Here is a 16212-nt window from a genome sequence, read left to right on the forward strand (position 1 = left end):
TGTATATATTCATTTGAATTCGTCCAAAATATAAATTAGTTTTTTCTTTATTAGTTATAATTCTACTAATTTTTTTAATAATTGATATTTTTGTATTATATCCCTATAAATTAAGTTTTTCTTCTCCTTTGACTTTTTACTAAAATTTTGATTTTTAGATTTAATTACTAAAGTCAACCCTCTTTTAAAATGATGCTTTATTGCTTGGTATCCTTCCATTGCCTAATATTTTTTATTTTTAACTTTATTTAAGTTACGTGATATTTTACATTTGTATGATTTTTGTCATTATAACTCAAACCGCTTTCTGATTTAAATTTCTAATAAATCTTATCATTTTATATTTTATATCATTTTTTTCTACTTTTATTTCTCAATTATCGTTATTGCTTTATTCGTTGCTCAGTATGATTGCATTATTATGTGAATTTCTTATTAGTTTGCCTTTAAATCTAATGTCCTTGCTTATTACCTTTCCAGATCCTACTACGTGGGATAACATTGGTTTTTTTTGTTGTTGTTGTACTCTTCTACCCAGTGACGGTGTCTGATGAGATCATGACTAGTGGGAATTAAACTAATGACATTGCAAAAATTTCGAACCCCATTGACCACTATTCAAAATATAATATATAAAGATACAAAATAAATTTTGTCTTATATGTACCGTGTAATTTTCCGGCGAATAAGGTGAACCCCTTTTGGCCCCCTAAATATGCCCCTGCTTCCACCTTTGTTACATTTTATGTCGTACTCCCTCCGGTCCACAATAAGTGATTTTTTGATCATTTTTTGTGGTCCAAAATAAGCGATTTTTTCATATTTCAAGAATGAATTAATTATTTTTTCCTAGACTGCCATTGGAGTAAATAGTGTTGGAGTATGTGTTAGGAGTGTTTATGTGAAGAGATAATAAATGTTAATATGGTCGATTTCATTGCTAATGAATGATAAAATGTGAATTTCTTAATCTGTGTGAAAATAACCAAAAATCACTTATTGTGGAGCAGAGAGAGTACTAATTTTTATTAGTCCATTAAAAAGAATAACATCAATCTATATTTAAAATTAATTTTATTTTTATTTTTTTTTAATCTCAACGACATACTGTTAGCAATAAATTCATGACAGATTTAATACTATAAAATCCAAAAGTATTTTTTAATAAACTTTACGCAAGATAAATTTGGTTATATATCAATTGAAACGGTAAGAGTCGTGCATTAAATAAGCTTTCCCAAAATATTAAATAATATTTATACATTAAAGTAACTTGTACTCATATAGTACATCTGGATAATATATTTAGACAATATATATATATACGCAACACAATTCCACCATTTGAAAAAATTCCGTTATCGTTTCACTCTCCTCTTTTTCCTCTCTCAAAAGGAGCAAAAACAGAGTGCTTACTTTTTCCCTCGATTCTTTCCTTCTCTTTTTTCCCTCTGTTTCTTCTCTTTATTCATACAAAAATACTCATTCGTCATATATATATATATATATATATATACGCATATATAATACATAAATATATTAATATCTGTTGATATGTCTCATACCAACCTATAGATACGTATACAAATTTATCTGTCGGTGAGTTTAAAGTGATGATGTCGCCGGTGGTATATTTGGTGTTTGTGTGTGTGTTTTTACCGGCGACGGCGACGGCGGTGGTGAGTGATGGAATGACGATGACACTGCCGTTAGAAAGAGCTTTTCCGACGAGTCATGGAGTTGAAGTGAGTCAACTCAAAGCGCGTGACCGAGTTAGACATGGACGAATCTTGCAATCTTCTTATGGGGTTGTTGATTTCCCTGTTGAAGGCACTTATGATCCATTTCTTGTTGGGTATTAAATTACTAATACAAATTCTTCTCTATTTTGTGTTGTTTTTATTAGTGAAGTGTTGAATGATGACATGATTTTAGCTTCAACAACTGTTCTTGATGATCTGTTTCATGAAGTTTAGCTGATAATTAATTAGTTTATTGATAATTTGGGTAATAGTGGTTACTTTCTTTATGTAAAGTTTATATTGGAAATTGGGTAGCTCTCTTTTTGTTTCTTTTTTATGAATTTAATGGAGAAAGAAAGTGTCTGGTGGCAATAGTATTGTATTACTGTTTCAATTTATTGTTTGTAGCTTGAGTATGTATTAAGGTGGATTGATTGCCTCTGGATTGTTTTACCCTATCTTTCTTGGTTTAATGTTACTTTTACTGGTCTATTGGCTTAGGGTAATCATTTCCTGGAGTAGTTTTATGATTGATTTACAAGTTATATATCCATCATAGTGAATGTTAGTTGAGGATATCATTTTGTTTCAGGCTTTACTTTACAAGAGTTCAGTTGGGTTCCCCTCCAAAGGAATTCTATGTACAGATAGATACTGGGAGTGATGTCTTGTGGGTTAGTTGTGCTTCTTGTAATGGTTGCCCGACTTCTAGTGGACTTCAGGTTTGGATACCATTATTCCTGCAAATTGCCATGTTAGCGTAGAGTTGTAAGAATACTGCTTGATTGCATTTTGCTTTCCATTAGCAGATTCAACTAGACTTCTTTGATCCATCAACCTCGTCAACAGCTCGACCGATCTCATGTTCGGACCAAAGATGTGCTCTTGGAGAACAATCTTCTGACTCTGGTTGTTCTACTCAAAACCAGTGCAGTTACACGTTCCAGTATGGTGATGGCAGTGGGACATCAGGTTATTATGTAGCAGATTTTATGCATTTCGATACAATCGTGGGGAATTCTTTGACGTCGAACTCGTCTGCTCCTGTTGTTTTTGGGTGAGCTATCAATCATCTTTATAATTTGAGATGGGAATTTATCAACTTTCCGCTACTGGTCACTGTTTAACCTTATTGTTGTTGGGATTTTATGACACAGATGTAGCACTTCACAGACCGGTGACCTAACTAAGCCAGATAGAGCAATTGATGGGATCTTTGGATTTGGGCAGCAGGGCTTATCAGTTATCGCACAACTTTCCTCCCAACGAGTGACGCCAAATGTGTTTTCCCATTGCTTGAAAGGAAGTAACGGCGGAGGTGGTATCTTGGTGCTAGGTCAGATTGTGGAGCCAAATTTAGTTTACACTCCACTTGTCCCATCACAGTATGTTATCTCTCTCATAGTGGGCTTGCATGACTTCATTTGTTTTTCTAGATAATCCCTGACCATGTTCTCCGTTTTCTGTGCCAAAACTTCTTGCAAAGCTTACTGATCTCTGCCAAATATCGGCATAGCAGAGGTGTTCTTGATTGATAGTTCTTTAACAAGATCTCGTCTAAGATGATAAAAAAGAAGCAATCAAAAGTCACACATTTGACTAAGAAATTCGCTTACCCAGATTTTGTGTGAAGTTTCCTATTTTTGATTATAAACAAGAATTGGACTGAACATCTGTCTTCTGATTTTTGAACTCAATCTGTCTGTTGATTGCTCAAATTGAAATGAAGATTGTGGACTAAAGAACTGGTTTCCAGTTGGTTACTTGAATGACTTGTCAGTGATTTCCTAATTTTTAGAAAATGTAATTTCGATAAGAGATAGATATGACCATTTGATTCGGATATCTTTCACCTACCTACATATTTCCAGAGAATAGAGATATCCCAACTTTACCATGAATGTAACACGTTTTTTTTTTTTTTGGGGTTACCAGGCCACATTACAACTTGAATCTTCAGAGTATTGCTCTCAATGGGCAGACAATGCCTATTAGTCCAGAAGTATTTGAAACATCAAGCAACAGAGGAACCATAGTTGACTCCGGGACGACTCTGGCATATCTTGCTGAAGAAGCTTATGATCCTTTTATTAATGCTGTAAGTTATCGTATAGGCAGATTCTGTGAATTCCGTGCCAGTTGTGATTTAGAAAAAGTTTCGCTTGAATCCACTTCAGCTGTACCGTTATCAATGTACTACTGAAACAAAGTTGGTAAATATCATCAGAAATGGTCCTTACGACTTACAGTCTTTTGTCTCATGCAGATCAATCAAGCTGTTTCACAGAATGTGCGCCCACTTGTTACCAAGGGAAACCAGTGTTATCTAACCACCTCCAGGTTTTCTAAAACTTCTCGACACAGTCTCATTTCTTTGTGATGATTTTACTTTAGTTTGTACCAAAAATATGACTAGCGCCTCTTTCTTGTGCTCAGCGTCGGTGATATATTTCCAACAGTTAGTTTGACCTTTGCTGGTGGTGCAACAATGGTATTAAGGGCTGCGGACTACCTTATACAGCAAAACTCCATTGTAAGTCGAATTTTCTTTAAACTAATTGATGTAGTCTTAAGCTGCAGATGATTTCATTCCATTTGCCCCTATTTTACCTACTTATGGTATATTTTAAGCATGTCGACCTGCTCAAAACTTACTTCTAATTATCATTTAGTTATCATTTCGAAGAATGAGAGAAATTCGTTAATGTGGTACTTTTTATTTTGTCAATGTTTTATTCCATTATGTTCACCAAACTTGACTGTAGCCAAAAGCTATTTAATTGTGATTGCAGCTGCAATCTACTTGTCAAAGTAATCTATTGCTTTTAATTAGTTTTGCACTCAGTTAGCCACTTGCTTTTGTAGGGTGGCGCCGCTGTCTGGTGCATGGGCTTTCAGAAAATTCCGGGCCAAGGATTGACAATTTTAGGAGGTAATCTCCTTTAAGTCAAACGAGTGGACTTTTTCCCTGCACCTGATCTCAGTTTCGAACTCCCTTTTTTGTGTTTCTCATGGCACAATCTCTTTCTTTGATTTCTACTTGCTATGTTACTGAGCTAAATTGGTTATTGAGATTCGTATACATCCTGTTAATTTTAAAGGACTATAACAACAAAAAATTTCCCTATACCAGTTCACCTGATAGACGTTTACCTGATTTGTGCTCGTTATTGCTTTCGTTTTCATATGTGACTGTGGGATCTCTTTTTTACGCTACAGTTTTTGCCCGTACTTCTTTTGATCCCTTTCGTGACTCATAATTCTTATTACATATTTGATATATGTTAATAAGCATTTGTTTTGATGATTGCGTCATTGTAGTTTATTATTTTTGACTCATATGTTTATATTTATGTGCAGACCTTGTTCTAAAAGACAAGATTATTGTTTACGATTTGGCTGGACAACGGATTGGATGGGCCAATTACGATTGTAAGTCATATTGTTATTCAGATGATTTTTGGCCAAACTCAATAAGTACACATTGCTTACAGCTTTTAAAGTTGTAAATACTTGACTGAACTCGATATACAGTATTATATTTCAGGATTCAAATGTACTACCAGGAAAAAGAACTTTTTGCAATAGACGAAATAGGGAACACACGTCCTGTGGTATATTAAAGTATAAGTTAAGTCAGTTATCAAGTTATGCTAACACACGTCCTGTTGTTTAAATATCAGGTTCGCAGGCTGTTAATGTTTCGTCCACCACAAGCAGAGGGAAAACTGAGTATGTCAATGCAGGACAGATCGGTAACAACAGTTCACCGCGTATTGACTCTTACAAGCTGTTATTAAGCTTCATTCTAACTTCTGTGTTACATGTATTAGTGCGTGGCACTAACTCAGTCTTGTAACACAGCTTAGGTATCAAACTGCTCAATTTTCTCTTTTTTGTATTTTTTTTAATTTTTTTTTGTATAGCTGACTGTCCTGTAGTTATTTATTTACAGCGATCGATGAAGATCTGTCTTCAGATCTGGATTGCAAAATTTTTAGGTGCCTTTAATGGTAGCCTTAGATATGTTGTTTGTTCAACTTATAGACTCATGTAGTGGTTAAAATTTCATGTAAAGTAGATTTATACACAGGTGTATTACAATATTATCCGTACAGAGAAACATTTGATTTTTTTGGAATGAAAATTTTGTTAAATACTCTGCACAATCATAAGTTTTCTTCAGCCAGCTGATGGAAAAGTATTTGTCTTGTGTGTTGTGAATATAAAAGGGAACAAAGGTATGTTTAGTGTCTTGCCTTTGACGGTTTCTTGCATTTTTGGGGGGTATGGTAGGTATATGTAAGTGTCCTCATACTGAAATTGCTGGACACCACGTGTATCAGCTCCTTTTTAATAAAATGGAACGGATTCAGTATTTGATGTTTATGGGTTTTTACAACGAGCTAAGTTAATATACAATAATAACTAAATATGTGATCAAATCTTTAGAGAGATTTAGTAGATTTTTTTAAACTAGAATCCACGTGAGCCATAAATGACATTGTAGATCCGCCCCTGCTTTCAACTTGACTTCCATTGGACGAGTTCCACTTGATAAACTTTTCAAGAAAACTAATAAAGTTTTATAACATGCTGTATTTGAACTTGATGTATACTTATCATTTGTTAAAATTAACAATGCATAAAATATGTAACGTAAGATAAAACTGGAATAAGAGTAAGACGGGAGTTGAAACTTTTCAACTCTTAGCCATTAAGGTTCTCAATCAATATTGATCATATATAATAATTGATATGAAGTAATGTTCAAAGATTAAAATTAATTTTCCTTTGATTGGTGATATTACAAAATCTAAAGAAAAATTAATGAAAGAATTGAGGACGACAAGAAATAAAAAGTATGCAATATTATCGCAAAAAGAGAAGAAATTCTAAGATAAGAGGACGTCTAGAAATAGAGGAACAAAATATTGGAGTAGGAACTAGGGAGGATATATCACACATTCACACGATTGCCAAAATAAAATACATAGAAAGTTACCTAACACGTGGATCCTAAGACATATTCGATGAAAGCAAAAATAAAAAAATAATTAGAATCAATAGTTATAGGATCTCGATCCAAAGGTTCTTTCTTGATCTATCTACAAGAATAGGGCAGTATAAAAAGATAAAAAGTGACACCCGATTAGTTAGGAGTGATCTTTTTTGCACATTTGCATTCTTTCTCTTTCAAACTAGGAGGATTGGCATTTGGCCAAGATGTGATCTATCTCCCAAACTCCCAAGTCTTTGACCAAGAAATGGGAGAATTCCCACTACCGCTGGCAGGTCAGTTGGGCCGTGAGCGTCTTGGGAACAGGCTTCCCAAGAAGCCAGCTCGAGCTTGGGTCACCATAGAATGAAGGGTACGGCCCTAATCTTGCGTTGGCTTCACCGACTTGTTGGATCGCAGTGAAGGAAAAGGATGTTCAAGTAAATAAAATTCAGAGAAAAATAGTACTGTAGGTCACTAATAGAAACATGTCTGTTATCTCTTTTTGTATTACGTCTGAGGCTTGAATGTATCGAGTAATACGCGCTAAGGCATTTTGTAGAGATGATTAAAAGTAAGATCAAATTCCAGCGAATGTTTTCATTATAATAAAAAGTCAAAGGCCTACTATCGTCACTATAAAAGGTCAATTTTCCCCAATTAGTACTAGACAAATACTGTAAATACTATTTGATCTAAAAACGAAAAGGGGGTAAAAGTAAGATCAAATTCCAGCGAATGTTTGCATTATAATAAAAAGTCAATGGCCTACTATCGTCACTATAAAAGGTCAATTTTCCCCAATTAGTACTAGACAAATACTGTAAATACTATTTGATCTAAAAACGAAAAGGGGGTAAATTCCACAGTTTTCATAGCATTAATTTTTTCCTAATGAACGATATTCGATAGAATCATACAAATAGTAAAGTCGTAGGATCATTTTTTGAAAGAAAACCTGAACCCACGTTAGAAAGAAAAAGAAGTTTCTGATAGCTTTGATTGAGGTTAGGACAAAAGAAGAAAAGCAACTGCTCTACAGTAAATAGATGATAGATTCACGGTTTACAATCATATATAAAATGCAAAATTCATCCTCGTCTTCTCATTGTCAAAATTGAAGAAATCCAAGGTTATCGATAGTCCAGAGATCATTGGCAGTATACACTAGCAAAATAATGTGGCCGGCAACCTTCCAAATCAGCGGATCCTCAGTCGCACAGCGCACACGCATACTGATCTGCTTGTTGCCATAGATACTATTTTTGGCGCATATACTAGCCTTAGAATGATCTAATCTGCAAACTTGATCTTCTTTGGTGCAGCCTGAATCGCACCCACCTGCAACTTACATTGTAAATGTTAAATACACTTTTATGCTTTCCTAATCGGAACTTTCAACACCTAATTCCAGAAGTGTTAGGACGGCATTCCACTTTTCCGTCTGCCTACATAAGTTGTGAAGGTTTCCTTTCTATCTTCTTGAGCTTAAAGCCATTCTCATATGCTGTTTATGATATAACATACAACAGCTTCATGTACTATGAAACACATCTAAAATCTCATATTTTATGTCTCTGAAGGAATGGCTATTTAAACATAGATTTCTCAAGCATGATGCCTTCTTTGCCGTTTTATATGTTTCTGATGGAACAACCATTTTTTTACCATCCTTGAGATTATACAAGCAAATTCCTTAATTTTATTTGTTAACAATTCTTGTGTAATATATCCTATTCAACAAAGACATCATGATCAATCATTAAATGATTTCTCATGCAACGGAAATACTACTCAAATAACTGCCAAATTAGCCAAAGATAAAAAAAAGGTAGTTCCTGGACCAGTTAGTAACATGCAATAAATAAGTAGACTTTGCAGCACAAGATATTAGTACATGTAATAAAGAAACTGTGTCTCTTACCATTTCTGGGCACTTATAATCAATTCCAGCTGCCTCGATCCTCTTTTGCCTCTTTTTGTCACGTTTTAGAATTCCTTCAACCAACCTGTTGTGCTCTTCTAATGTTCTTTCCTGGATAGTTATCAGCATTCATTTAGTTTATATTTAAAAAGGGTCAATGAGACCTCATAGGACTACCAGACCATGTATCTCACATTTTGCACTACTATGTAAACTTGAGAGCTCATAGAACAAAAAGCAATGTATCTCGAACTTTCGCACAATCATGTAAATATCTGTATATCTCACACACGCGCATGGTCAAAACCCCACCTTGTCTTGACGCTTCCTTTCAATTTTAACCCAATCCAACGGTTTGTACCAGCGGTTCACACCTTTCCACCTGGAACCAAATATACAAAATAGAGCAAAACATTAATTCAACCACGACTTCAGCAAGCCATTATAGTTTTCTTTTTAACAAGTCTTTTGCAAGCCATTACCCTCCCTAAGCAAGGACACGTAGTAGCAGATTCAATTTAATAAGAATGACAAGATTGGAAATGGAAGATTAGTCGCCTAATATTGTTTTAGGCACCAACTCCCCCCTCGCCCGAAAAGAAAACAAAAAAGAAAGAACAAAGGAAAAGAAAAGAGCGTTGAAGAGCTCTTCCACTTAGCGATCCAAAAAATATGAAATTACAAGATGAATTTAATCCATAACAATTCATTTAAAAAAATGAAACTCTTACAATCTGGGATGAACATGTTCAGGAGGAATAAGACGAACTTGCAACAAGTGCTCAAACAATAGATAGTTATGCATAGTATCCGCAACCACTTTAGCAACCTGCAATTGTCCCAAAAAAACAAGATAAGATAATAGAAAGAAAATGTCCGGATGGATTCTGGGATTCTGTAAATACGGATAAATTGCTCAGGAATAGGAACAACCTCAGGGGACTCAAATTCTATGAAGCCAAAATGCTTTGATTTTCCTGTCTGTCATGAGGAAAAGACACAAGATAACAGAAGGAAGGACAAAATCAAAAGATTACTGCATAGAAAGACAATAAGAAAGATACAAGTGTATTGTGAACAGAAATTTAAAGGATAAATCTGACTCGAAGCCCTTAGTTCCTAAGCCACACATAATTTCCTGTCTGTCATGAGGAAAAGACACAAGATAACAGAAGGAAGGACAAAATCAAAAGATTACTGCATAGAAAGACAATAAGAAAGATACAAGTGTATTGTGAACAGAAATTTAAAGGATAAATCTGACTCGAAGCCCTTAGTTCCTAAGCCACACATAATTTCCTGTCTGTCATGAGGAAAAGACACAAGATAACAGAAGGAAGGACAAAATCAAAAGATTACTGCATAGAAAGACAATAAGAAAGATACAAGTGTATTGTGAACAGAAATTTAAAGGATAAATCTGACTCGAAGCCCTTAGTTCCTAAGCCACACATAATTTTGGACCACAATTTAAATATTCAGAAGATGAACGCATCAAAATCTTTACGCAAAGGAAAAGTAATTTACAAGTAGTAGCTTTTAGCTTCACAGATGACAGACTACAACACCCCATAAAGAATGGGAAGGATACAATCTTTTTTTTTTGAAAGAAAAAAATATCTGGCGCTACAGTTACGTATGATAGAAAAAGGCTACACCTAGGCAAATGCTAATAAGGATTTTGTTGGAAAATGTGGCTGGGAGTAGGGAACTTGGATGTTCACACACGGAATCATACTGCAGCAAAACTCAACAGCTAATCATGTGCTCTTTTTTTTTTTTCTGGAATCAGTTAATCATATGCTAAAATCTACAGCCACTGCAGCTACCCTTTCTAAATTACTATCACTAATCACAGATAATGAGAAATGTCATCACTTTTAAGAACTTGAGTAAGCCCATTTCCGACAAGCTTGGGTCTTTCTAATTCTGAAGTTTTCAGATTGTGACAACAAGCATACAAATGAAAACTGGTCAAGAAAATAAAACCAGACAAAGAAATCAAACTACACAAGAGCAAATAAAACATAAATGATTAGTTGGAGTATCAACCTTTTTATTCCTTGCAAGTCTAAGCCTCTTTATTGTACCAAATTGCTTAAAGAAACCTAAAGACAACAGCAGCAGAAAACGGCACAACAGAGTTATTTAACTTGGTAATGCTACAAGGAGGATAAACGATGAAGGGGCTCATTCGAAAGGGGACGAAAAACACAATGTGAGAATGCAAACCTTCCATTTCATTCTCATAAAATCCATGTGGAATCCTTCCAATATACAACACTGTCGCTTTACTTTCCCGCACTTCAATATCTGGAAGTTTCCTAGCCGGCCCACCTTCCAATGGCTATTTTGTATGGGGAAAACACAAGTCAGAAAAAGTAAGCCATTGCCAAAAGAAAGTCCTCTACTTTCTTCTCTTCTTAAAAACCAAAACTGCTGATACACTTTTTCCCTTACAGTAATGACACCGTAGTTTACACAAAGCACAGCAAACAAAGGAAATGACATAGAGTGCAACTTTTATATGATCGATGCACCCCCATACTCTTATGGTAAATTACTGCTATGTGGGGAATAACTGAGCATGAATAATACACGTTGGCTGAAAATTACATACCAGCAAAATCTGTTTAAACTGTAGTGCTAAAACTTTTAAGTTCTTAAAGACTGCACTAAATTTTGTCCCAGCATCTTCACCAAAAAGAAAACTATCCCCAGCCATTATTCTAGAGGAGAGAATTCCTCGAAGGGAGTACTCTCTCCGTCCCATTTTATGTGATGTTATTTGACTAGGGTCAGTTACTTTTGAAACTTGTGGTCTACAAATAAAAAAACGAGAACAAACAAAACGGTTCTCAATGTTTCTTTCTTGAGCATCGAGACGCTTTACAAATTGTAATATGGCATAAACATACCAAAAAGTCAGCAGCTTTATTTTTAGAAGCAGATAATTCGGTAGCACCCTTCTTCAACTTCTTAGTTATGTCTTTCTTCCTCGCTTTAGCACCACCCATCTCTGTCAAAATAAGCTTGCTAACCAAAAAAAAATAAAAAATCATTACCATCACTGGAAATATAACATATCAGTACAAATTTTGGACCCATTTATCATATGGGTAGCAATTCAAAAGCTAATTAACCTGTAAAAGATATAAATAACTATAAAAATGAGCCATTATTACTCACAGGTAGCCGGAAAAAAGGAATACAAATTCTAACTAGTTAAAATTCTTGGTCGACCTAAAATAGTTTCATTAGTTTCACCAGATATATTATCAACCACAAATTTGGACCTATTTATCACATGGATAGCGAGTAAAAATACAAATTAACATGTAAAATCATAAACGACTACTGAAAAAAGAGCCATTATTTCCCGCACTAGCAACAAAAAAGAAGGATGTAGATTTAGCTAGTTAAAATTACAACTTAGGTTCTCCTTATGGAACAAAGCTAGACAGAAGTCTTGAGTAAACTTATTACCAGAATAAGGGAGCTGAAGAAAGGAGGCGTCGGCCGGAGAAAGAGATGTAGAGGAGCAAAGCGCGAGTTTAAGGGGTTTGTGACAGGAATAACAAACCTATGCTGAGTTTATTATTATGTTCAATTTGAAGAGTGGATATGGGCTTTGTGAATTTGAAGTTTGTTGGGCTAAATGACAATTGGGCTTATTAATACGATATCTACGTGTACTATTAGTAATTAGCCACTCTTTACCTCTGCTATTAACGTTTAGCCACAATTAAAAAAAGCTATTGGACTTTAGCCATTTCACTTAAATGCGAGTATATTTTGAACAAAAGTACCCCTAGCCATTTCATAAGATTTTAGTTTAAAATTCCAGGATCACTTGCCCCTAGCATCACATATTCCTCGACTGGGCTCGAAAACTTCTTCTGTTTTGTTTTGGAAGGACTAAGAAAAATTTGAAACAATCCTCACATTTTAGCATAATAATTTCATTGATTAGACAACTAAAAACTACAAATTATGTCACATCTCTTTATTAGTCAATAGTGTTATACTCAAGATTTTCTTTCATAGTTCTTTCAAACAATCATGACATATGAACACATTAAATTTCATTAAATCACAAAGACTCATCTCTTTAATAGTCAATAGTGTAATAGGATTTTCTTTCGAGGCACATCTCTTTAATAATATATAGTGTAATGAAATTTCTTTAACACTAGTGTAAATCACATCCAACCCTTTCTTGCTCTGAACTACCTCAAGATCGCCGGGTTGTATTTTTCCAAGTCCTTCAATAGGAACTGCCATTCAAGTGTCAAAGACCGCACTTGCAAGCACATACAAAAATCAGTAAGGCAGCCAAACTAACAAAACTACCCCCCAGATCTCCTTCTTATTTGATCTCTCCACACACGTGGATGTACAATCTCCCCCTCTACCATCATCGGGGATATCCTGTACGGTCTATGCCTATGTGTCTGGTGTAGTTGCTGGCTCAGTGGTCTGGCTATCACTCTCTGACCCCTCAGAGGTATTGTGAGATGAAGAGGGATTATCCTTGAGCTGGTATCTCCCTTTGACCTCGACTATGTGGCTGGCTGCTCCTCCTGAACAAAGGCTGAGTTGCCCTCTGAAGCTTCCCTAGATGGGACATAGGAACTAGACTCTGAGAGGTCTATATCTCTCCCTCTGTCTGTTGTGGATTTCTTTTTGATGGTCTTAGGTTGGCCAAGGGGCAAGGTACCTCTACCTCGACCCCTAAAAGATTCACATTTTCCCTTTATAATGTCGCCTCGGCGAGATTGAACCATTGTTTGTATCAAAGTAAAAAAGATTGTTAGTTGCAAGTCATCATTCAGCATATTCAGGACTTAGGTAGGCAGGGGGACATGGGGACACAGTGGGACAATATGGACACAGTGGGGGTGTGATTAAAACAAAGGTATACAGGTATTGGGTTCTGCGGTCTGCACATTTTTTATGTGCAACCGCAGAAAGGAACTGCGGTCCACGAAATTTGGATGTACGGTCACAAAATAGAAGTGCGGTCCATATAATTGCAAGGGCGGCTGCACTTCATACTCTTAAAGTTTAGAGGCTCTGAAGATAGTGCGATGGCCTGTTTGCGGCTGCAGGAGAACTCTGTGGTCCGCACATTTTGAATTGTGGCCGCAAATCACTTGCTTTACTTAGTTGCCTAGATCTTCTAATCTGCGGACCGCACAAATTCAAATACGGCCTATTTCAAAAATGACATACAGTCATATTTTTCTACTTAGATTTTTCAATTTCTTAGACAAATAGACATGGAAACATAGTATAAACATGAAATTTCACTAACCCAATCCCATTAGAGAATGTATTATGATTACCATATTCAGATCTACCCCACATGCACACATGGATGAACTCTAATAATAAATGGCCTAAAAATAAACTAAAAAACAACAACTTTTATACTAACATAAAAATTTAACAGGAATGGAAGCATTCTAGATAGAGTGAGTGCAATGTGATTATAATCACAGGTGATTGTGTGTGGGGACAGTTAAAATCTCTCAAAAAAATCAACAGAGCAATAATGTTTGTTAAGAGAATGAAAAATGTAAATGATCTCTATTCTCTTATTTATACCAAGCGATTGAAAAGAGAAAAGAGTCAAGTGCGGTTCACACTCTATCACCTGGGTCGAATATCTCTGATCTCAATGTGTGGTCCACACATTTTCAGGTACGGCCATAGATTTCACGTGTGGTCACAGATCAACCTCCGCATTGACAAGATCAAACTTCAGAGAGTTAACATTTTGACACTTTTCCAATATTTCAATTGTGCGGTCCGCATGAGAAATGTGCGGCCGCGATTCCCTTATGATGTGGCACACATAATTGTGTGATCCACAGATCATTTGAACACTTAGCCATATTTTTGTCTACCTTTATTGTAAGTCACACTCATCCCTGTAGCACACTTCAAATCAAGTTAGAGCACAAATAACATGTAACTACAATAGAGGATTGCCTCCCAAGAAGAGCCTGATTTAACGTCGCAACACGACGTAAAATACCCTCAGATGAAGTGAATGACCGCCACCATGTGGCTATCTCCAACCTTGCCCAAGTAGTGCTTTACCCGGTGACCATTGACTCAAAATACTTTATTATTTTTGTTCTTCAAGTCTAATGCACCAAAAGGTGTCACACCAATAATTTTAAATGGACCACTCCACTTGGATTTTAGCTTCCCGGGAAACATTCTCAACCTTGTGTTAAACAATAATACAAGATCGCCCACCTTGAACTCTTTGTTCCAAATGTATTAGTCATGAAGATATATCATCCTTTCTTTGTACAAGGACGAACTCGCATACGCATGGTACCAGAACTTATCCAATTTATTCAAATGTGCAACCCTCTAGTTAGAGGCTACATCCCAATCAAGATTCAACTTTTTTAGAGCACACATTGGTTTGCTCTAGTTCCAATGGAAGATGACAAGCTTTTCCGAACACCAATCGGTATAGAGACATTCCGATAGGTGTTTTGTAAGTCGTCCGATAAGCCCATAATGCATCATCAAGCTTCTTGGACCAATCCGTCAGATTTGCATTCACCGTTTTAGACAAGACACTCTTTATCTCCTGTTTGGAGACTTCCACTTGCCTACTAGCTTGTGAGTGATAGGGAGTCGTGACTTTGTGAGTAACACCATATTTGCTAAGTAACGTGTCAAAAGCTTTATTGCAAAAGTGTGACCCCTCATCGCTTATTATTGCACGTGGAGTACCAAATCTTGTGAAAATATTCTTCTTCAAGAAGGCCACTACCAAAATGTAGGTATTTTCACAAGAACTCACAAAAGTTCCCATGAAATCAATGCCCCAAATAAGGGTGGCAAGTAGGTCGGGCCCACGGGCTAAGTGGGTTAAACGGGCTGGGACCGTTAGGCCCGCTAGAGGTGGGCTCGTGCCGGTCTCGTGGGCCGATTCATAGCTAGGAACCGTTAGGACCGGGTTCGTTTAGCCCGCCAAGAGATTGGGACCGGACCGGTCCCTTGGCGGGCCAAACGGGCCCAATGGATATTTAAAAAATAAAATAAAAGTGTTGTTGGGGGTTTAAAAAATAGCCATTGGCTATTTAAAAAATAGCCATTTAACCCCAACTTAGTTTTAACCCCAAACATTTTATTATTACACTTTCCCCCTATTTTCTATTATAAATACCTCATCATTCTTTTATTTTCTTACAAAATCAATATCAATCTATCAAAATCTCTCTCTAATTTTCTTCTATACTTGCTACAATTGTTTACTTTATCAAAACAAATAGTGAAAAAAGGTGATGTTGCTACTATTACTTACTTTATTCCAAAAAATAGTCAAAAAATATTGAGGTTGTTACAATTTGTGAAAAAATTGTGAAGTTGGTGAATTGAAGTCTTCAAGTCTTCAACGATAATCAATTTTCAACAAGTTGTTCGTCAATTCGGTAAACTCATTCCGACTCTTAAGTCTTAATATTATAGTTTTGTTTATTTTATTTATTTGCTATTACTTGATTAATTAAGATGCC

General features: G+C 35.8%; 2 protein-coding genes across 4 annotated transcripts; one reads left to right on the plus strand and one right to left on the minus strand.

The window, feature by feature from the left end:
• The first annotated feature begins 1487 nt into the window (after window positions 1–1487).
• Window positions 1488–5911, plus strand: LOC104106629 (aspartic proteinase 36). 2 transcript variants are annotated; one of them, XM_009615211.4, is made up of 10 exons: window positions 1488–1855; window positions 2335–2464; window positions 2549–2799; window positions 2900–3127; window positions 3678–3840; window positions 4009–4082; window positions 4179–4275; window positions 4608–4674; window positions 5103–5174; window positions 5426–5911. In XM_009615211.4, exons 1-10 carry the CDS (start codon window positions 1614–1616, stop codon window positions 5599–5601), a joined length of 1500 nt encoding a protein of 499 aa, XP_009613506.1. In that variant the 5' UTR covers window positions 1488–1613; the 3' UTR covers window positions 5602–5911. The 2 variants fall into 2 exon arrangements, with proteins under 2 accessions (XP_009613506.1, XP_009613509.1); XM_009615214.4 differs by having other exon boundaries at window positions 2552–2799.
• A 1799-nt stretch (window positions 5912–7710) lies between these two features.
• Window positions 7711–12281, minus strand: LOC104106631 (uncharacterized RNA-binding protein C1827.05c-like). Of its 2 annotated transcripts, none has more exons than XM_070188266.1 (9): window positions 12152–12281; window positions 11584–11701; window positions 10898–11012; window positions 10718–10773; window positions 9599–9646; window positions 9397–9494; window positions 8978–9047; window positions 8666–8776; window positions 7711–8082 (listed from the first exon to the last, which is right to left on the minus strand). In XM_070188266.1, exons 2-9 carry the CDS (start codon window positions 11680–11682, stop codon window positions 8035–8037), a joined length of 645 nt encoding a protein of 214 aa, XP_070044367.1. In that variant the 5' UTR covers window positions 11683–11701; window positions 12152–12281; the 3' UTR covers window positions 7711–8034. The 2 variants fall into 2 exon arrangements, with proteins under 2 accessions (XP_070044367.1, XP_070044368.1); XM_070188267.1 differs by having other exon boundaries at window positions 11584–11697; window positions 12152–12242.
• Window positions 12282–16212: the final 3931 nt, after the last annotated feature.

This window comes from Nicotiana tomentosiformis, chromosome 11 (assembly GCF_000390325.3).
Source record: "Nicotiana tomentosiformis chromosome 11, ASM39032v3, whole genome shotgun sequence".
Taxonomy (NCBI): domain Eukaryota; kingdom Viridiplantae; phylum Streptophyta; class Magnoliopsida; order Solanales; family Solanaceae; genus Nicotiana; species Nicotiana tomentosiformis.